The sequence below is a fragment of the Lotus japonicus genome, chromosome 4 (genome assembly GCF_012489685.1).
Source record: "Lotus japonicus ecotype B-129 chromosome 4, LjGifu_v1.2".
Classification (NCBI taxonomy): Eukaryota; Viridiplantae; Streptophyta; class Magnoliopsida; order Fabales; family Fabaceae; genus Lotus; species Lotus japonicus.
The window spans coordinates 64,627,694-64,648,610 of NC_080044.1; the positions used below are offsets into that span (position 1 = coordinate 64,627,694).

The 20,917-nt window shown below is 35.3% G+C and overlaps 3 protein-coding genes, 1 long non-coding RNA gene and 1 pseudogene across 5 annotated transcripts; all 5 read right to left on the reverse strand.

The window, feature by feature from the left end:
* Nucleotides 1–778: 778 nt before the first annotated feature.
* On the reverse strand, nucleotides 779–10,640 carry LOC130713831 (uncharacterized). Of its 2 annotated transcripts, none has more exons than XM_057563644.1 (16): nucleotides 10,410–10,640; nucleotides 9,951–10,018; nucleotides 9,598–9,753; nucleotides 8,950–9,117; nucleotides 8,303–8,453; nucleotides 7,686–7,765; nucleotides 6,812–7,081; nucleotides 6,591–6,734; nucleotides 5,540–5,674; nucleotides 5,143–5,241; nucleotides 4,506–4,562; nucleotides 3,862–4,066; nucleotides 3,537–3,652; nucleotides 2,557–2,625; nucleotides 1,598–1,696; nucleotides 779–1,364 (listed from the first exon to the last, which is right to left on the reverse strand). In XM_057563644.1, the coding sequence occupies exons 1-16, from the start codon at nucleotides 10,528–10,530 to the stop codon at nucleotides 1,125–1,127; spliced, it is 2,178 nt and encodes a 725-aa protein (XP_057419627.1). In that variant the 5' UTR covers nucleotides 10,531–10,640; the 3' UTR covers nucleotides 779–1,124. The 2 variants fall into 2 exon arrangements, with proteins under 2 accessions (XP_057419627.1, XP_057419626.1); XM_057563643.1 differs by having other exon boundaries at nucleotides 3,537–3,667.
* Nucleotides 10,641–10,981: 341 nt separating this feature from the next.
* LOC130710878 (uncharacterized) lies at nucleotides 10,982–12,911 on the reverse strand (annotated as a pseudogene).
* Nucleotides 12,518–14,271, reverse strand: LOC130713151 (uncharacterized). Its single transcript, XM_057562946.1, has 3 exons — nucleotides 13,721–14,271; nucleotides 12,987–13,642; nucleotides 12,518–12,780 (listed from the first exon to the last, which is right to left on the reverse strand). Exons 1-3 carry the CDS (start codon nucleotides 14,269–14,271, stop codon nucleotides 12,518–12,520), a joined length of 1,470 nt encoding a protein of 489 aa, XP_057418929.1.
* An 18-nt stretch (nucleotides 14,272–14,289) lies between these two features.
* Nucleotides 14,290–15,377, reverse strand: LOC130710880 (uncharacterized). Its single transcript, XM_057560266.1, has one exon. It carries the CDS (start codon nucleotides 15,256–15,258, stop codon nucleotides 14,308–14,310), a length of 951 nt encoding a protein of 316 aa, XP_057416249.1. The 5' UTR covers nucleotides 15,259–15,377; the 3' UTR covers nucleotides 14,290–14,307.
* A 453-nt stretch (nucleotides 15,378–15,830) lies between these two features.
* On the reverse strand, nucleotides 15,831–16,325 carry LOC130710881 (uncharacterized). The gene is made up of 3 exons (XR_009010490.1): nucleotides 16,156–16,325; nucleotides 15,944–16,030; nucleotides 15,831–15,847 (listed from the first exon to the last, which is right to left on the reverse strand). It is a non-coding gene; the product is annotated as an uncharacterized LOC130710881 (long non-coding RNA).
* Nucleotides 16,326–20,917: the final 4,592 nt, after the last annotated feature.

Here is a 20,917-nt window from a genome sequence, read left to right on the forward strand (position 1 = left end):
AGACCTGTAAGTAGCAAAATATACATTTAACCAGTTCAGTTGCATACATAATTGATACTCCCTCCGTTTCTTTTTAAGTGTCGTTTTAGAAGAATTTTTTTGTTCCTATTTAACTGTCGTTTTGATGTTTTAAGGTTCATTTTGTCAATTATACCCTTACTAGTAAGTAGAAATTAAATTCTCATTACATAAATTTAAAGTCTTGTCTAGTAAGTGAAAATTAAATTCCAATGAAAATACCCAAAAGAGCTTTCAAAGCTAAATAGAAAAAGGTGTTAACATTAAAAATTGGAGGGAGTTATAAATTCTTATTGCTACTAGGGAGGGAAGAATGATAAATAGTTTAATGATATGAGAGAGAGTGATACAAAAAATTAATTATCCACTATTTTAGTTGGAAAACTTTATAACTTCATGATTAAGATGTGAAAAGGTAGAATGGGAAAAAAAACTCCAATAACCCACTATCTTGGTTGGAGAGCTTTTTGCTAGAATGACACTTAAAAAGGAACGGAGGGAGTATATACATCAAGCAAATTTAATTTATATCATTTCCTTGATCATCATCAACTTCATATACTCATCTTCATCTCTCCAATTCACTCAGGAACCTCTCCTGAGAAAGCCCGACTGACAGAAGGGTAGATAATGCACTGTTTGAAAACATGAGGGGTAGAAACGTCGACAAAAATAGAGTATGGGCAGAATTTGCACAAACTTGAAACATCATGGACCAAAAATGCTTTTTAGCCAAAATTCTACTTTTTCCATAAGCTAATTGTATCATGAAATATTTTGTTTTCATAGCGTAAACACATTCTAAACATGACATTTCAGTCCAACATAATATGCTTTAACAAATTACAAGAGTGAAGCAAATACTCAAATTGCTCACGGGTGTCAAGGCACTTGCAAAACAAAAAGTTCTAAGCTTAACAGGTGCAACCATGGAAGAAAAATTGCTATAAATGTTTTATTATTTTTCCTAAAAAATTACAACTTTCAATCTTAATATATGAACCACAAAATTTGTTTGGGAAAACATTAGAATTACAGCTGCTAATGGATGTAAACCGTGCTCCTAATTCCCTACAACATGTTCCAAAAATCGGTTGAATCTGCCATCAGGACCTCTTCACAATAGCAGTAACAAAGAAAGGATGATGGGATAATGTAAAAGAAATCTTCAATGATGGATCTCGGGCTCCTACCCTGCAAATGACATTCAAAGCAATGCTGTTGCGTTCTGCTACTTGCTCTATTCTGCGTAGCTCCGCCATCATGTCAGGATCATTGGCAAAACTACTTTCCAACTCTTTTGCAATCCTCTGAGCTTCCTTGAAGTAATCACACGTAACTAGAGTCTGAAGCAGGGAACAAAGAAAATGTGTAAGTGGACGAAAGTTTAAGCAAAATTAATAGGGCCTTGTCAACATTTATATATTTATATACTATACTATAAAGGAAAGTTTTTCTCTATGGGAGGAGCGACTGCTACAATTTTGAACTACTTGGCTCTGCCCCAGGCCTGAAGAGACAACAAACAAACAAAAACCTGTCCACAGCAATACCTAATAGTTTTCAAAATAATACTCACATGGAAGTTGGCACGGACAGTTGAGTCCTGGAATGTCAAATACGAGACGTGATCAGGAATGCAAGCTTTCAGCAAAAGCTCGAATTGCTGATTAAATACCTGGAGAAAAATCTATATGTGAATTAAGTTGCAAATGAGAAGCTTGATTCAAAATATATGTATTTCCATGGTGCCCTTTGATATGGAGGGTTAACCATACTCAAAGTTGTCTTCAGCAACTTATACATGTTATTGTTAACTAAATATATACTCAATATCTTCGGATCCTTTAAAAAGTTTGATTCACAAAAAGGACCTGGATACCATAAAAGAACAAATAAATGCACTTTTGATTATTTATGTTTCTCCCTAACTTTGGCATATCTATATTAACATACCCAAAATTATCTTTTCTTATCAACATCACAAGGTTACAATTGTATTCAGGCAAAAAAAATCCATACATAAGATAAATTGGTCTCATTTCAGCCACAGCACTGTAATCATGGAGAATATAAAACCATAATTTAGAATTCGATGTTTGGGCAATGATTCATTGTAGGTTTGAAAAGACAAAGAGGATTAGTACCCGTTCAAAAACTAAATCCGATGCTGATAATGAAAAATTCACCATTGAAACAAATTAGTAGGGTTTGATTTATACATGAGAAAATGAAGTTAGTGAAAAACTGCTGAAAATTATCAGCACTTGATAGGTTACTGAACACGTTCAGACAACACTTTATTTGAAATAGTTGCCTTTAGATAAGCTTTACTTATTACATTAAATAACTAATAGTTCCCTACTTCCCTTGGATACAATTTTAGCACTTAAAAATAAATTTAAACATTATAAGTTTGGCGTTTGTTAACACTAAACTCAGTGCTGAATTTTAGCTTTTACCAAACACCCTAACCAATGTTTTAGCTGAGTTTCTGATGCATTTGAAAACTGTATAATGTAAAACAGAAAACGTTACCTCTTTCTCTGTATTGAAAGGGCTCTGTGGGGGAACAATTCTTTGCTCATTCCTTAAAGCAGCTAACATCTAGAAAAATAATTCGATTGTTGCAGAATGTAAGTCCACTAAATGGAATCAAATAACAAAGCAGGAAATATACACAGTTAAAAGTAAATCATCACATACAGTATACACAGTCAATACGGTCATGTTAATTTAGAAGAATAAAACTTCTCAATTTGACAAAGAAGGTTCTCAATTTTCACCTAGAGCTCTCAAAAGTTGGATCACACCTAACTTTACCCTAGAAGCTAGCTCATGACCTAAATTTGCTCAAGCTTTAACATTCTCAATTTTGGTCATATTTCTAATGATGTGGGATCTCAACAGACCTACTGCACAGGGAAGCCATGTTGCCAATTTGATTTTTGGATAATGGCGGGTGGCCCAATAGATGAGGGATCATACCTCTAGTGAATGTGAGATCTCAACACACATCAATCATGCCCAAGACAGGGAAAAAAATGAGGCGTGGAGATTATCGAACTGTTTTTTTTTTTATTAGGGACATAGGGGAAACAAAGCTGGGGAACTGCAACAATGGGCCTAAGCAACAGACCATAAAAAGAACTTGACACTACATCTTCTCCCAAAACCTTAAAATGTTGAGCATATGAGTTTGTTCTTTTATATTATCTTAATCTAGCCCATTTTTAACCAATGTTTGATTTCCACCCCAAAGTTGGATAAATGGATAGTCAAACACCGGTTTTGATACCATCTCAAAATTTGGGCTAGCCTTGATCCAAAAATCTAGCTCGTGAGGTGAGGAGTATATTTGGCCATATCTCTAGTCGATGTGGAATCTCAAATCAAATGACTACATTCTAGAACCTACAGATATGGAGGAAAATTTCAAGCCACTCATGTTCATTATAGTTCCTAGAAGAAATAAAAAAATAAAAAAAGCATAATTGAGTAATAATATGCAGTATTACCATGCCTAGCCCTTCAGCTAGATATATTTTGCTCTGAAGAAACTTGACGGGTGCAGAAATATATTCCATTCCCGCATCTTTTGAAGGATCCCTTTTTTTCTTTGCCTTTTTCCTAGCTGATAAACAGGAAGCTGAAGTACATATTAACGTCCGAGACACCATAAGTTAGTTTATCTTTATACAACTAAAGGCACAATTATAAGAACACTAAATCATACTACAGTGAAGGTCATCAATATGTAGGCAAACATAAATCAAAGCATTTCCTCTCACAAATACATCAACTTTCTTAATAAGAAATCCAGATGAATTGCTTCACACATACCAGGGCCACTGCTCATTGCCATCCGGATATGTTTCTTCTCCGTAAGATTGATCAACACAACATAGATATACCAGTATACCATGCAATAATCATGTACAGAATAAAGTTCCAATTCAAATCCCAAAAAGAGAAATCGAAAAGCTATCCAATAAGTTTGCTCTTCCACCCACACGAGAATCTGTTGGTATATTTTGAAGCATATATTCTGCCAAAACAAAACAAAGCAATATTATAAGTTAGTGGATGTAAGTTTAGTGATAACAGCTAACAGACAATCAATCAATTTCTGCCCACAAAAGCATGTGCGGGGCAACACTCTTGAGAAAACTCATTTTATATGAATTTAATATTACATGTTATAAGTAATAAATTATCCTTGTGCGTGCCTCTCAAGTACGTTGTGTTCCTTTCCTAGCTACTAGATGTTGTAATCTGTAGTATAAACTATATAGGAAATGGTGTCTGTATTTAGGGTTATAATTACTGCACTCACACTAATAATGGCTACAAATCAGATTAGTTGCACAAACACACAATTCCTTGAACTTCTTTTCTCTTTATCACTTCATGAAGGCATGTAATAACTAATTTCTTCTTGAGCACCAGATCCAGCCAGTCAATTAGTAAACTCAAAAGTAACAAACCTTGTCATTTGAAGTGCTTGAGGCTTCTCCAAACTCCTTTTTAAAAGCTAGCTCCAGCTGTAGAGTAGAATGCAGGATTAGAATAATAGATTGGCTTCAAATGAATTTCTGGGCCATTATAAACATTAACAAAAGAAGTTTAATCCTACAACTGCTGTGATACTTTGCCATTTGATCTCTTCCCCAATAACAAACTCTCTATCATCTTCCTGAACCTTTTCTACTATTTCTAGGGGAGGGGGGAAGTTTCCTATTGTCAAATAGAAAAAACAAACATTGATGACTCAATAGAATCAAAAGGAGACAAAATTACGTAATTCCAAACCAAAAAAAAAGTTTCTCTCAGAATCAGATAATGCCAATTATTAAAATAAAAAAAGAGACTCTCAGAATTATAATTTGAGGAGTTTGTACCAAAAAGAAAAAAAAAATACATGAAGCATTCATGATAGTCTTCCTAAAATCTGGCTCAAAATTCGAACCAGATAAAGCATGTTATATGTAATTTAATGCAGCAAATTTTGAAGTTTTTTCTTCTACTATTTGTGTCTTGAACTAAAACTAATCAAACAGATTTTACAGCATGCAAGAGAAAAGGGGAAGGGGGTTTGTAGAAAAACAAGCAAAGGGCGCGTACCTGTACATAGATGACACGCCACTCTTGTAACATTTTGCCTAGTTTACGCCTTTGCCATGCAGCATTTGTACAGAGGATTTTGAGTAAATTTATGACCATCTGCATTAATAACACTACAGATTATACGAAGTTTTTAACTCATTGCAACAGTTGCAAAGCCCTTTCTTACTGGAAAAGAATTCATATTTGAATGATACTATCCTTGAGTCACAAAATCTAGATTGATTAGAAAAACTAAACAAAATGCAGTAGTTGAGTCAATTTAAGTTAACTCAAAGATGATGCTCATTACCCAAAGCATGCATGTCTATACAAGTTCACATACACCTACAAAAGGGTGAAATGAGATATATTGATTGTTAATGTATGACATGCCTATAAACTTTAATTTCATTACCTGTACTAGTTGCACCATAAATTCACTTTTCCGAATGTCATGATTCTCTGCCGCTTGAGGTAGTCCAGCAGCTCTAGTGATCATAGAAAACATAGAATCCCGACCATAGAGTTTCCCGTCCTGGACCAGCAGAAGCTGATAACAAGTTTCAAGGGTTGAGCTTGGGGAATAGACTTCAAAACAACAGTAGTAAGTACTAAGTACAACTTTACAACCATGACTGTCTACTGTCTAGCATGCTTATACAGACAAGGGTATAGTGAAGCAATAGACCAATAACAAGCATCAACCATACTTCAAAACAATACTAGTAAGTACAACTTTACGACCATAAATGTCTCCTGTCTAGCGTGCTTATACAAACAAGGGTATAGTGAAGCAATAGACCAATAACAAGCATCAACACTCAGTAGCACTCAGACGCAGTAAACCAATAAGTGTTACCTAGTTTATCTCATGCATCCCATGATAGGTTTTGTAAAGTGCAAGTCTTACACGAAATCTGATGTTTACCATTATTGATAGTTCCTCTAATATTTTGATTAATGGATGAAAGCTTTGCAAGTGATGATTTCTCCTTCCCTAATATTTTGTTTGGCATGGTAAAAATAGTGATATATTTATGAAAATTGTTAAATCATCAGTTTAATTAATACAAGTTTGTTAACCAACTCAAGATAACAAGTAGAAAACAGGGCAGCCTGATGCCATAACATGCCCACTATACATAGGATTCAGGGAAAGGTTGGTCATACTTGGTCTATACTAGACAACCTTACCCTGCATTTACAAGAGGATGATTCTGTGACATATTAGGTACAAAATCTATCAAATTATTTTCAATACATTAAATGGAAAAATTTAAGATCATAGAAGGCAACAAATGTTTCTCTTTTTGGCTGTCTCATAAGAGGCAGCAGTTGGAAAAATAAAAGTTTGTTTGCCAAATATTTAAATAACTAAATTGCCTGTCTATCATTAAAGAAGTCAACAACAAGATACAAGAAGACTCCTCAGATCAAGTAGAATGAAGGGACATCTGAAGTCCCACCTGAAGAAGAGCTCTAGACACCAAATCAGGTTGAGATTTCTGGAACTTAACCACAAAGAGTACAGCATCCTCCAATGATGGGTCCAATGAACATGAACATACAATGTCTAAATCTTGAAGGAGCTTCCTAAAATATTCGAGAGCCTGGAAAAGATAAACAGGAAACATTACAATAATGAGATAAAGTCTCGTGCAATACATGATACCCTCGAAATAGTTACCTTATCCCAACAAAAAAGTTTGATTGACCGTGGTGGTGTTGGAGCTGATAATCTACAGTTTATACTAGCATCAAAGCCAATTGGTTGACAACCAGATGCTGTTGTATTGTCTATGTTTTGTTCAGACATTTCCTGAGCACTAGCTTTAAGAAAATCTGAAGATTTTTTCATGTTATCAATCTCTGAAATACATGAAGCTATGTGTTTTCTTGCCAACTCCAAACCTCCTCCTCGGGGTTGTTTCATTGACATCAAAAGGTGGTAAAAATGCTGAAACAAATTCATGTGGTGAAATTTCAGTCAAATAAAATGTGCTTAGTTGACAACAGAGTTAATCTTGTAATGAAAGCTAAATTTTCAAAAGAGGGAAGCACAAATAGAAGTACTTTAAGGGGAAGCCACTATGACCAGAGTAGTTGTAAGGGGCCTAGTTACTTTGGCAGTCATACATTTGAACCTCCATGATGCTATGGGGACATAATAATAATTATAATAATAATAATAATAATAAATTGTAATAATAGTAATAGTAGTAGTAATGTAAGGGATACAAGAGGTTCCAGGCATGGGTACCAAAGTTTCAAAGCCAGATGTCTAAGTCAGTGAATTAGAGCATTAGGAACAGAACATCCTAAATTTCCTTTATTGAAACTAAAGCTATGCTAATCGAGGAATGTTTAAAGACTGTTTGTTAATATTGCAATCTTCATCATCTTATCTTTGACATATGGATTTGATTAAATATATATTGCAAAAAGTATGCTTATAAATACATAGACACAACTTATCCTTGATACAAAAATTATACATGAGTGTAATTCTACATTATTTGCAACTTTGCATAACTTTTTTAAGAGAATAATCAGGATAAAACCTTACGAAAACGTAATCGGCATAACAGGGCTTTGCAGTAGCCTTCTTCCAGATCAGGATTATTTTGAAGTGGCTCTATATCTGCCAACCAATTAGCGCACAACTCAGTTAAAAGATAAGCATATGTAGCTCCCTTTTTGTAAGTGGGGACTGTTAAGAAGTTTAAAGATTGTAATAGCATCAGTATAACGAGCGATAAATGGGAATCAGTTTATTGCCTATGCTGTTGAACTCTGAACTTATTTCTATTTTTCTTTTATGGACTTCTTCAGTATTATAGCAAAGCAAATTTGTACGGGCGACTTTTGAAAATGATCAATCAGAAGATACACAACATATCAAATATACTGAATGGTATGAAAAGTTGATGAAGGAAACAAAATTATTCAAGAATGACACAAAACCTGCCATAACAGGTATTTGGAGCATTTTGAAACACAAGGATATTAACACTTACTAACTAACTTCAAAATTTCACCTTTTCGTCTAGACCTTATCACCAAGTGGCGGCACCTTTATTCCCTTATCTAGAACTATTTGAAAAATTATGACAACATTCTGGTATAAGACCTCACCAAGGAAACTAAAAGTGAAGTTGAAGTTTCAACAAGCAATTACCTTCTGGCACTCTTCTTTGAGATGATGATGCTTTACAGGCACGCAATTGGCGACATATTGTTTCTTCAACTGCATTTAGCATTGGTAAACACTTTTCATCTCTATCTCCACTCAAGGGAAGGCCATATGACATGATAAATAGATCTTCTTCCTGACAAATAAATATTACGAATTTTTTTAGAAATAAAAGGAAAAGAATTGCTCTGTAAGAAGATGGTCTCATAACAGAGGGAGAAATAAATATGGCGATGTATGTTGGAATACACAGCTTATAAAAAACAAAGATGGAACACGTTTTGGAAATCACACAACTAAGGCCATATATCTATAAGTCATGCACTTAGAGGAAGGCAGCATGACCATGTAAGTCAGTAATCTTCGTGTGACACAAATCAATATCACAAAGCTTAATCCATAAAGTGAGGTCCATATAAAAGTGAAGAATCCTAGCATTCTATTCCACTCGTTTCTTCGTAAAGTAATTTAGTAATCAGAAACAAGTCAATGACTAGTCATTTTTTCTAAAACATAGAGAAACTATTACTTATTTGACTCAATAGAAGAATTTGAGAAATTCAATGGGCAACAACGCCAAACAATATTCTTGTATGATAGAGATAAAAAAAGGAGCTGTTGGAGTACTTTACTTCATGTGTACGTGCATCGGAGACAGAAAAAAGAACTGTTTTGCAGGTAGCACGTATGACTTGACAGTAAGAGTGCAACAGGGCATTTGATGAAGTCCTCTCAGGCCGTAGGAGATAAAGGCAAGAATAAACAGTCTGTGCCAATGAATGACCCTTGTGCCATGTGGCCTGCAATGTCAAATGACAACTAAGATAAAGATAAGGAAAACATAAAATTAAGACTTGAATAGTATAGAAAAAGATATTCAACACAAACAAATGTTTCTATTTGGGTATCTATGAAAAATATTTACAGAAATTCTAGTTTTTCATTTAACTAAAGTTTTATGCTTACTAGATAAACGTTTTGCAATATTTCTTGGGAAGAAAGAAAGCGCGAAGAAAGAAAGCAAGTTTGTTGACAAAGAGTAGATTTTGATGTACTCAGAGCACTAAATAGAAAACAAATATTTTTCTAGAAAAAAGAACAAAGGCTAAAGAGCAACATATCAGCCTCGTGCTTAATGAACAGGCACATGTGCACGTGATATTTCTGAATGTTTTTTAAAGAGATTTTCAGCCCTTGAGAAAAGTTTACAAAACTAAAATTGTGCTTATATACCAAACAAGTTAACCATATAGAAGGCAGAGGCAACATAGTGAAAATACCTCACATGCCAGTAGATGGTCCATGATGTCAATCGTGCATCGAACATCAGTAGTTTTATCATCACTAATGGGAACCGGAGCAGCACCATTCTCAATGGCTTCATCGAGAGAGTAGTAAGTACAAGTAATACCCGAATCCATCTTTGGATCCATTATCTAAAAAATAACAAAATAAGGAAAGTGATCCGTAAGTAATACATCTAATAGCTTCTCTACATATCTAGATATTTCTTATGCAGTAGCAGTAATGTAAGATCACTAAACATTATCTCTAAAATGCTGCTTAAATCATATAAATTGTCCATACGAAAAGGGAAAAACCCTCTAACTGAAAATGCAGTAAGCAAGATTACCTCCAAAGCAGACATGGCAGCATAGAGGTTGAAGTTATTGCCGTGAATGAGCTCGCCCTCTCGAAGATCTAGCAATCCAGCATCAAAAAAAGTAAACCACCACTAATCAAACACCACAATATGTATGTATGCAAGCATCAATGCAATCAGCAAATCACACTATATATACATATACACCTCTTGATGCATTACCTAGTTCATAGAAAACACAAATTCATGTAGCAGAAAGCAATGAAAAAACGAATGAACAACCGCAACATCATTGATTGATTCAAAAATGAAGATAAAAGTGCAGTGATCAAGTAGTATTTGCATTTGAGTAATGGTAAATTGCAGCAATGGAGAATGATAGCAAGCAAGGGAAATGAAATTGAAAACCCTTGGGTTCAGTTGAGTTAAGCTGAGAATGATAACGATGTGAAATTGCATGGAGAAGATGAGAGAAGAGAGGGAAAGGACCTTGGCAAGCGGATTGGAGAAGCGGCGATACATCGGCCCAGACGGAGTTGTCGCCGGAGGGAATGGAGGCGGTTGGAGGAACGTTGGCGGATGCATCATCATCGGTGCGATCGTGAGCCATGAGACGACCCTTTCGTTCAGCGTTGGCTGGTTGACAGTGACAGTCGCAGTCGCAGGCAGCAGGTATTTATGTATGCTGTGGTTTTAGTTAGTGGTTTGAGTTGGAACTAGTGTTTTTACCCGTGCGCTGCACGGCGAAAGATTTTTCTAATTTTTTATGCCAATTATTTTTACATGAAATTGACATGATTAACTACCACAAAACAATAGATAACAATTGAAATTAGGTTTGATTCGTTTACACAACAATGAAAAACTGAATGAATCTAACAAAGGTTGATGATTACAGAAATATATATATCGGCAACAAAAAGATGTCATATGAACGTTATGCATTCCACTTGTTGCTTGCTGCCCCATTATCATTGAAAGCCTGTTGAATCTGAAACAATTTAGAAAATGTTTTAAATAAGTAGATCAAAAAATACAGCACGTTAAATACAATGTGCATTATACAAAGAAGTACGAATTCAAAGATAGATAATATAACCATTCATATGTTCTGGAATACTTCTTCATACACAACATTCCGAGTGCAATTAGATACTACTCCTTTGTCATCGACTATAAGTATCTTCAACCCTTTTCTAGATTTTACTCTTGATAAAGCTACATATAGCTGGCCATGCGTGAACACCGGCCTAGGAAGGTATAATCCAACATGCGATAACGACTGGCCTTGGCTCTTATTTATAGTCATAGCAAAACAAACAGTAATAGGGAACTGTCTCCTTGAGAATTTGAAAGGGAGGCCAGTATCAGAAGGAGTTAAGCTAAGCCTAGGAATATAAACAGGTTTACCTGTTTTAGAACCGGAAAGAGCTGTTGCAACAATGATATAAGGTGTCAAAGCGCTCACTATCAATCTTGTACCATTACACAATCCAGCAGACTGATCAATGTTCCGAATTAGCATGATAGGGACACCAACTTTGAGAACAATTTTGTGGTTGGGAATACCAGAGCACTTAACATCATTTAGAAATTCTGAAAGTGAACCATTCTGCATCTATTTCAGAGTCTTCATCTGACCTGCATGGCGTGTCATAACTCAAATATTCTGTTTCCTCCCCAGGGATCATTGACATCATGAAGTTATTAACCTCTTCAACACTTTCAAGAGTGGGAGCAAGGAGTGCTCTTTGTTCAAAATATGCATGGTTCTCCAAATTTGCAACAACATTGGGATATGCAAAATTAACTAACTCAAGTAAGGGATTATCGGACTCCCTCACCAACAAATCAGATGGAATTTCTATAATAGAATCATCCTCATCAATTGGCTTAACCGTGCCATCGCCCACTTGTAGAAGCCAATCCGCAAATTCTTTGATCTCCAAGGATGAAGAAGAGGACCCTGCTTGTTGTAATCTCATGTTGGTAGTTAACTTCATTACTTTACAATGCTTCCATAGGTATGATGAATTCACAGAAGAAGAAATGATTTCTGATCTACTTCCTTTCAAAATTACTGGCAGAATCTGTCGAAAGTCCCCACCCAAAACTACCTTTCCTCCAAAGGGTTTATCATGGCCAAAAGTTGCTTGGGTCTTCATGATGTCATTCAAAGTTTTGTCTAGAGCTTCAAAACAGTGCTTGTTAAGCATTGGAGCTTCATCCCAAATGATAAGACTTGCTTTCTGAAGCATTTCAGCTTTATGAGAACCTTGACAGACATTACATGTTGATGATTCATGGATAGTGATCGGAATGGAAAATCTAGAGTGAGCAGTTCTACCTCCAGGTAATAGTAATGAAGCAATGCCACTTGACGCAACATTTAGAACAATCTTTCCTTCAGAACGCAACGCAGCTGAGAGGGTATTCCACACAAAAGTCTTACCAGATCCGCCAAATCCATATAGGAAAAAAAATCCTCCGTTATTGGACGAAACAACATCCAATATCTGTAAATTGACATAATTTGTCAAAAAGAAAATATGAAACACATAATAATCGAATTTATTCATTTTTTCTCCTATTATGCTTTAATCGTAATTTATTACCTGGGTATACGCTCCTTTCTGTTCAGAAGTTAGGGAACAGACCAATTGTTGATGCTGTACGTTCATTTCATTCTTATTGTAATTAAGCTCATTTGCAACAAATTGATTTTCAAAACGAAAGGTCTCACAAAATGATGGATAAGGTAAGCTAGGCCATTCTTTAAGTGACCTTCCATTGGTTCTCAACACCTTCTCTATCTCAATCAAACATAAGTTCATCAAATCCTCATCATTTATTTGAAGATCTGCAACAAATATTAAATGGATTTAAAACAATATAGAAAAACATTCTCTAAATCACGTAATGTATACAATCAAATCCAATTGTAAAGAGGTTGTTTCTTTGAGATAGCAAAGGAAATGATTCCTTCTAAGATGCCCATTTAAAATAACACACAAAAATAAAAAAACGTCATTCAATATATTTAATAAGAACATAGTGCAAAAATACCTGGCATTTTAAGCAACCTTCTTCTGTGGTACAAAATGTCGTCAGCTAAAAATCTCCATGTCTTATCCCACACTTCTCTTGGCTTTCCTATAGCGTTTGTAGAGAGCAACGTTACAAACAAATGCCTCAAATAAGACCCTGAACCAATCTCACTCATGTGAATAATCCCATCAACATACTCCCTCTCATCTTCCATTAATCCCATAGCATCGCACGCATCTTGGAATGTTGGATAAACAACCCCTTTGACAGTTCTTAAACTTGCAAAACTGTCACAACCCCTCTGTTTTGTTAATAGAATCCTCATGTAATATACCTCGCTCATGCCTAGAGCGATATATTGAAGACGACCAAGGGAGAAACCTCTCTTTCTTGGCTCCCATACTTGCTTATCTTTCTTATAAACAAACATAGACGGATATTCAGCATACGTTAAACTTCTTCCCTCCGGGTATAGCTTATTCGCATTCATCCATGCTAAGAATTGAGTATCTTTAGTTGAACATTTTTCAACAACGCCTTCCAAGTCTTCATCATCGTTGAAAGTTACACACTGCTGACCGGGAAGATGAAATGATAAGCGCTTCACGGGCGGCCATCTCTCGTGGATATCAAATTTAAATGTCCTCCATGCTGCCTCACATGGAGTTAGATACCTAGCATTTCATTTCAGTTTAACAACTGAGTAAAAAAAAATTAAAAAAAAAAAGAAGAAAAACAATGTGATTACTTACCTGCAATCGTAGTACTGTTTAATTTCATCCTGGTTCGATTCTCCATTTCCAGCATTTGAAATTTGAACATTCACCCTATCACTGCCTTTGTTGATATATTTAAATAGATACTTTATTGCATTTGATTTATTGCAATACTCCACGTTGATATGTCCATGATAATTCATCAAAACTCGAGGATTGTAGGGAACAACAAAACCATTATCCAAAGGAACTCCTTTCTTGGCCACTGTAATTCCTGTCTTCCTTCTCTTATAAATTGGGAAACCATCATCATCAATGGTAGTGCAGTTATGATATTTTTTGGGAAAGTGTTTAGAACACTTTCCATCAACCATGCATGCACACTTAGGATCAATAACCCCACACGGACCGTGGATCATGAAAGAGGAAACGGCCTTGTAAAGCTTTGGATAAATCTGCGGGTCAGGAAGCTCAGCTGAAATGAATTTATCAATGTCCTCTCCGGTTATCAATTTGTACTGGGGTTTCAACCATAGAAGAATATGCGCGTGTGGCAATCCACGTTTTTGAAACTCTACTGTATACATACCTTCAAAAAAAGTTAAACGAAATTAAATGGAAATCTAAAATTGCAGTATTAATGATATTGCAACATAAACATATATTTCCGGAAAAAAAAAATAAATAATAAATGACATACCTGCATCAAGAGGACCAAATATAGTGCCTTTCCTTAAATCAGACATCAGATTATCGAGCTTCATCTTGAAAACCCTAACACAAATATCAGGTCTATCTTCAGCTCTCAAATTCCTAGCACGGACATACCTTTGAATTTCCCCCCATTGTGAATTACATGTTGCTGTAATAAAAAGATCAGGGTACCCAAACTTTTTGAAAATTGACATGGCATCCTGACAATTATTAAACATGTAACGACGACCTCCTGTAAAGGAAGGAGGCAATATAATCCGCTTTCCTACAGATGACGGGTCTGTCTCTCCCTTCTCAATTGCCTCTGCAACCCCATTTAAATAATCTGCTCTTATGGTTTTCTGATTAAATCGAATATATGAAAGACGATTTGCTTCAATCATGGTATATGCGTCAACGACGAACTGTTGGAACAACCTCTTAGCAAAAATAATGTTCCCATACTCACTGTTTCTGTCTTGAAGGCGGAATGAAATGAATTGCCTCATAGAGACTTTCCATCTTTTGTAGCTTCCCATGTTTCTAAAAATCTCACTAATGGGAATATCTTCACGGAAGCCATCTTCACCGTACGGAAATATAAGCGGATAGTGCAAAGGAATGAAAGCAGTATGTGTTTCATGAATGTTTGAAAGACATCCATCATTCATTTTCACTACAACATCTCTGCCAACGTCTGACTCCCCAATGTCCCCAACAATCAAGGCTGCAACCTCATCCGTTGACGGCATATTATAAGTTCTAGGATCTTTCCCCCGGGCTCTGAACAGGCGGATAGATAACTGGGTTGATTCATCAGAGTTCAATCGTTCTCGGACCTGCCTAAATATTTTGGCTAGGACATTGTGTCTGTCAATCATCTGCTTAAGATCTTCCACTAAAGAAAGGTCAAGACCCTGTCCTCTCCCATTATAGCTACAAAAGAAATAGAATTTAAGAACATAAGGCTGTTAACAATTATATAATAAAAAATCAAAATGATCAAAAGAATTAATTTCAGGATTTCATACCTTAGATTCCTCACTCTATTAGAATTCTCATTCTGTGTATCATAAATATACAACTGAGCAAACTTAGGAGGTTGTCCCTGACGTGGAATTAAAGAACCCATACGGTGATAGTTCTGTCCACTCAATACAAATTGAGGGGGGCCTCCACCGTCATTAAGAGCAGTTAAAACCTTCCCACCCATAGACGTAAAGGAAAACATGCTATTATACGCTCTTATATTCTCCTTGAAATTTTGCGCCCTTGGTTCTCTATCTGTTATCAAGTCAAGAAGTAGAAGATGAGGCTTAGGGATTAAGGGTAAATCAACCTTCCCCTTCATACAACACAATGAAAAAGCTGCAGCCCCATCTGAATCTATCTTCCCCGATTTCTCAGAAGCCCACATGAAAGCTCCGCAGTAAAAGCAAGCGCTGGTTGCATCTCCAAAATCAAGAACGTCTTTAAAAAAAATAGATGTCATCAATAGAGCCTCATGATTCAATAAAAAATAACATATATAAAATTTTGGTTAATGAAAAAATATTAGGATGATACCTGTATTTTCAGCTATCTGAAGCAAAGCAACAATGTTTGCTGGAATTTCAGGAATCACTTCATGCGTATGTTCCACATAATCCTCATCTGAATCCCCATGAGGTATCATATGAATTAAGAAAGTAGGTTAAATGTAAATAACAAAAATAATATCAAAAGAACTAATATTAAACAACTTTCTCTTAAAATAATTTTGATGTATGAAATATAACCTGATTCAGCATCTTCAGAATCACTGCTTAATGCTCCAGGTTCACATAAAGCCACATTAGATGGCCCTGCTTCATCTGCAGTTCCATTAGAGGGAGAAAACCTTCCTCTCTTGGTATCCAAAGCTTTCTTTCTTAAATAACGCGACCACTTTGATTCCGAACGGATAGGGGTAGGCAACTCTTTAATTATTTTAACTTTTTTCATTCTAGATGGAGCCCTCGTTTGTTTTTCTCGTTCAGGTTTGTTTGGCTTCAATATTGATGGAGAAGGATGTTTTGATGACGTAGCAATGACAGTAGATAGGGGAGGATTGGAAGAATTACTATCAAAACTTTTTGGAAAAATCTCATTCATTTGTGTTTTGGAATGTTCCAATGAAAAATGACTAACTGAAGCCAAAGTGGCTTGATCAATGGACTTTCTTTTGTTGTTCGCATTTGAAAACTGCCTATCCATTATTTCCTTATAAGTTAAGGAAGGTGAATTATCAAATGAAATGAGATTTACAGGGCTGTTCTCATTACATAATACAGAACCTCCAACACCTTCAGAAAAAAAAAAATCAATAAACAAAAAACCATGGTTAAATTGACTTAAGAGATGTCACGTACAAACTCAAAAACAATTTACAAAAGAAACAACAAAAATTCACCTGAACTTGGAAAAGGTTGTTGACATTGGGACGAACCTCCAGCTTGATTTGTTTTCCTTTTTTTTTGAGAACATGGTTCATGAAGAGCTTTCTCATATTGATTAGGTACTGAAAAATGAGATAATTTAGATTCACAGCACTTGAAATAAGGAGCAAGGGAAAAAACAACCAAAAAAACCAGGGACATACTAACCTAGAGTTCTGGATTTATTCCTTGAATTACCAACTCGAGCATTATGCGAAGAAGATGGAGACACATTTGTTATATTGGACAAAGGTCTTCTTGTTGAGATAGAAGAAGACACAGATGGAATGATGGATCCCCCGGTTGCTGCAAAAAATTAAAATTATACAAATACAGATAGTTAGAACATCTCACATTAGAAATTTGCCTTCGTTGGAAAAAAAAAAGCAGAGGGAAACAATAGGTTCTCACCTATATTTTCGTCAGGAGATAAATCCTTTCTGCTGCTCCTTATCAATCTCCTTCGAGCTCTAGATTCTTTTGAGCTTGACCCCGGAGTTAACCGGGGAGAATCCATGTATCAAATTCTTAAAAGACAAAGGAACACTTGAAAGAAAAAAAGGATTATAACATCAGAGGGAGTTTAGAGAGCCTTTATAGAAGAAGTATTTAGGCATACAGCAAACTCATCATGAAAAGTGAAAAGAGTTGAAAACGTTGCAAGTTTCAAGAGGTGGAAAAACCACACGTTAATGGAGTGTTTGGTATTTCAATATGGAATTAATTCCTTTTTTTTTTTGGAAAAACAAATTCTTTATTCTGAATCAATAAATTAGATTTCTTAAACTGAAAGTATCTAAAAAAAAAAGAAACTAAATAATTAAATAATTTATTTAAATATATTATAATATTTAAAATCTTGATTATGAAGTTGTTACTATAATTTAAAATGAGTTCTAAAAAAAAACAAATAAATCGTTATAATTATGGGAGGTTATGAGATAAAACCAATTTGATGAAAATAATGGAGAATTCAAACGTTAAAGGTGGCTTTTTTTTTGTTTTTTGGTTATCAAAGCATGTTATGTGGTGTTTGGGATTTCAATAGAGTATTAGTATGTTTTTTGGAAATACAAATATTTTGTGTTAAATAATAATAAGGTATATTTATTATTCATACTTTATACATTATTTAGGAATATGCAACAAACCCAAAACCAATAAATGCATAATTGATTTAAATATAAAATATATTTTAAAAGATATATGTGTGGTTGTTTAACTATTTTAAAATGCTGTCAAATAAATAACAAATCTTTCTTAATCGTTCAAAATATAACAAACTTTTAAAAACTAAATATTCTCCAATTTCCCTCAATCGATATATTAAAATATCTAAACGTAATATTGCCCAAATCGCTTATAATACAAATATACAAAATATAATAAAACATATAGAAAAATTAATTGAAATACAATAACATCTTTTAATTATTTTAATGACTTCCAATTTTGTAACATCCCGATCTGACGACTGACCTCACGGTAACAACACGAGTCTTTTCAGTGCGCTTTGTCCTCACTCGCGCACTTCCCGGGAAAACTTCCCAGGAGGTCACCCATCATAATATTGCTCCAAGGCTAGCACACTTAACCATGGAGTTCTTATGAGTTGGGCTCCCGAAAAGAAGTTGCAACTTGTTGTTATGAGTAGTACCAATCAAATCATGTATGCCCTCCTCAACTGTATAGTCCATCCCTATACAGTCTCGGAATACCTCTTGTTCGGGTGTGAAATCGGTTCATTCATGTGCCCCTCCGCCTAGAAGCCTGTCAGGAGCCGCTCCTTGTCTGTGCCTCACTGCACCGACGATCACTCCCCGCCCTCGTCGGCCCCGAGCGTCACAGGCCCACCAGCTTCCGCTTGGTTCGTCCCCGAACCACACCGTACTGAGAGAGGTCGGCTCTGATACCACTTGTAACATCCCGATCTGACGACTGACCTCACGGTAACAACACGAGTCTTTTCAGTGCGCTTTGTCCTCACTCGCGCACTTCCCGGGAAAACTTCCCAGGAGGTCACCCATCATAATATTGCTCCAAGGCTAGCACACTTAACCATGGAGTTCTTATGAGTTGGGCTCCCGAAAAGAAGTTGCAACTTGTTGTTATGAGTAGTACCAATCAAATCATGTATGCCCTCCTCAACTGTATAGTCCATCCCTATACAGTCTCGGAATACCTCTTGTTCGGGTGTGAAATCGGTTCATTCATGTGCCCCTCCGCCTAGAAGCCTGTTAGGAGCCGCTCCTTGTCCGTGCCTCACTGCACCGGCGATCACTCCCCGCCCTCGTCGGCCCCGGGCGTCACAAATTTCTTCTTTAAATTGGGTAGTGCCTAATAGTTCCTCATTCCCAAAACTATTGATAGCAAAAAAAATCATGAATAAGAAGATAGAAAGAAGTGGGTTATAATAAGGGACAACAGTTTTAAAAAATAATTATTGGAACTAAACAAAATTAATAAAAGTAATTTTATTTTTCTTCATAGGGTATTATAACCTAGAATCTATTTATATTTCTAGAAAATATAAATATATTAACTTCCAAACAAATAAATCTTATAAAATTAACAAAATCTGTTATGAATGGGAGATAATTCACGTTAAGGAAGGAGGGGGAATAAGTTATTAACTAATCATATATTGGTGATAGATGAATCATTTTAAATTGGGGGCAAATACTATACTCATTGTCAAACCCTTTATACAAAATATAATAAAACATATAGAAAAAATAGGTGAATTGTTATTAAATCTTCCTTCGATAAGGACGAAAAAATGTAAAGGAACAAAAATAAAAGTTTTTTAATTAAATACATGGTTTTCCCACAAAAAATACAACACGCTAAATTTCAATATTATTGAGATATATGTAACAAAGGGCGTCCTAACACCATTTGATCTTAATGAAAATTATGGAAATAGTCAATTTTTTTCTTTTCATAATGTCCACTGAAAATGATCTTTTAATAATGTTGTGATTGATTATAAAAAAGGGTATCATTGTTGGAATTTTAAAGAATATAAATGGGGCCTAAGCTTGATTTGGGGGGGTGGAAGAATGAGTTAAATGGGGTGTTTTAGGGGGGAGATAGAATAATTGGCTGCCCACACTAACATATAGAAGGATATAAGGATTTGGGTTCTCTTCTTGTATGGGATACGCCATAAATTATTTTATTCAGTTTAAATTAAACATATGGAATTAACCAATAACATTTTTAATTGTTAACAAAATTAAAAAATTTAACTTAATTTATCCTACTTATTATATACCCACTCCTAAAAAGAAAAAACACTTTACACAATTATTCCTGAGGATGGCAAGCACAAAAAAAATCGATTCATACTAAAAAAGATAACAAACATAATAGATGGAAATCCCAAAGTAGAACATAACTCAATATCATTAGACGAAATTACAAAAACAGGGGGGCATGCCTAAGAGCAAAACATAATGAGAATTTTTTTTTCTCTGGCACATGAAGAAACACCCCATACAATTTTAACCCATTCATTGAAACACACTAACAATTACAATACTATCTAAATGTCAATTTGGTCTCCATAGTTCACGTATGCAATTCCTTCTTCCGGGCTTGTAAATTGAAATAGTAAATAGTCATCCGGGGAGAACTGGTTAGCTTCACAGAAGAACCTCCATCCACTTTCAATTTTGGCATAACGATGACAGGAACTGATTAGAATACGACACTCAAACGGGATTCTTTTAGGACCTACGAACATCCAACTGTGTAGGCCAGCTTCTATGAGATACGCAGCAGCATCCTTTGGGACATACTGAATATAAATCAAAGAAAAATATAATGGAAAAATGCATGTCAAAAGAATAAAAGACATGAACAAAAAAATGAACAAAAAGGAAAAACATATGTTAAAAACAACTCACCAAATGACTCTTTGTTGCATAGTATGTAGTAAGAGTGCATGTGAAAATACACTGAAAAATGATGCCAGGATCTGGGATAGGCGCCACAGGAATTATAACATCTCCATCCACTAAGCCATCATCATTTTCAATTATTTCTGGTTCTATTTCTGCACCATCAACGACATTATCAG

What these genes read in the sequence shown, in the direction of transcription:
- LOC130713831 (XM_057563643.1), bottom strand. Translation starts at nt 10,530, where the DNA reads ATGGCTCACGATCGCACCGATGATGATGCATCCGCCAACGTTCCTCCA. An exon ending in AACTTTTTTGTTGGGATAAG is followed by an intron (nt 6,735 to 6,811) that starts GTAACTATTTCG and finishes TATCTTTTCCAG; the next exon opens with GCTCTCGAATATTTTAGGAA. An exon ending in CTTTCAATACAGAGAAAGAG is followed by an intron (nt 1,697 to 2,556) that starts GTAACGTTTTCT and finishes ATTTTTCTCCAG; the next exon opens with GTATTTAATCAGCAATTCGA.
- LOC130710880 (XM_057560266.1), bottom strand. Translation starts at nt 15,258, where the DNA reads ATGATTGACAGACACAATGTCCTAGCCAAAATATTTAGGCAGGTCCGA.
- LOC130713151 (XM_057562946.1), bottom strand. Translation starts at nt 14,271, where the DNA reads ATGTATACAGTAGAGTTTCAAAAACGTGGATTGCCACACGCGCATATT. An exon ending in AAACAGTACTACGATTGCAG is followed by an intron (nt 13,643 to 13,720) that starts GTAAGTAATCAC and finishes ATGAAATGCTAG; the next exon opens with GTATCTAACTCCATGTGAGG. An exon ending in AAGGTTGCTTAAAATGCCAG is followed by an intron (nt 12,781 to 12,986) that starts GTATTTTTGCAC and finishes TATTTGTTGCAG; the next exon opens with ATCTTCAAATAAATGATGAG.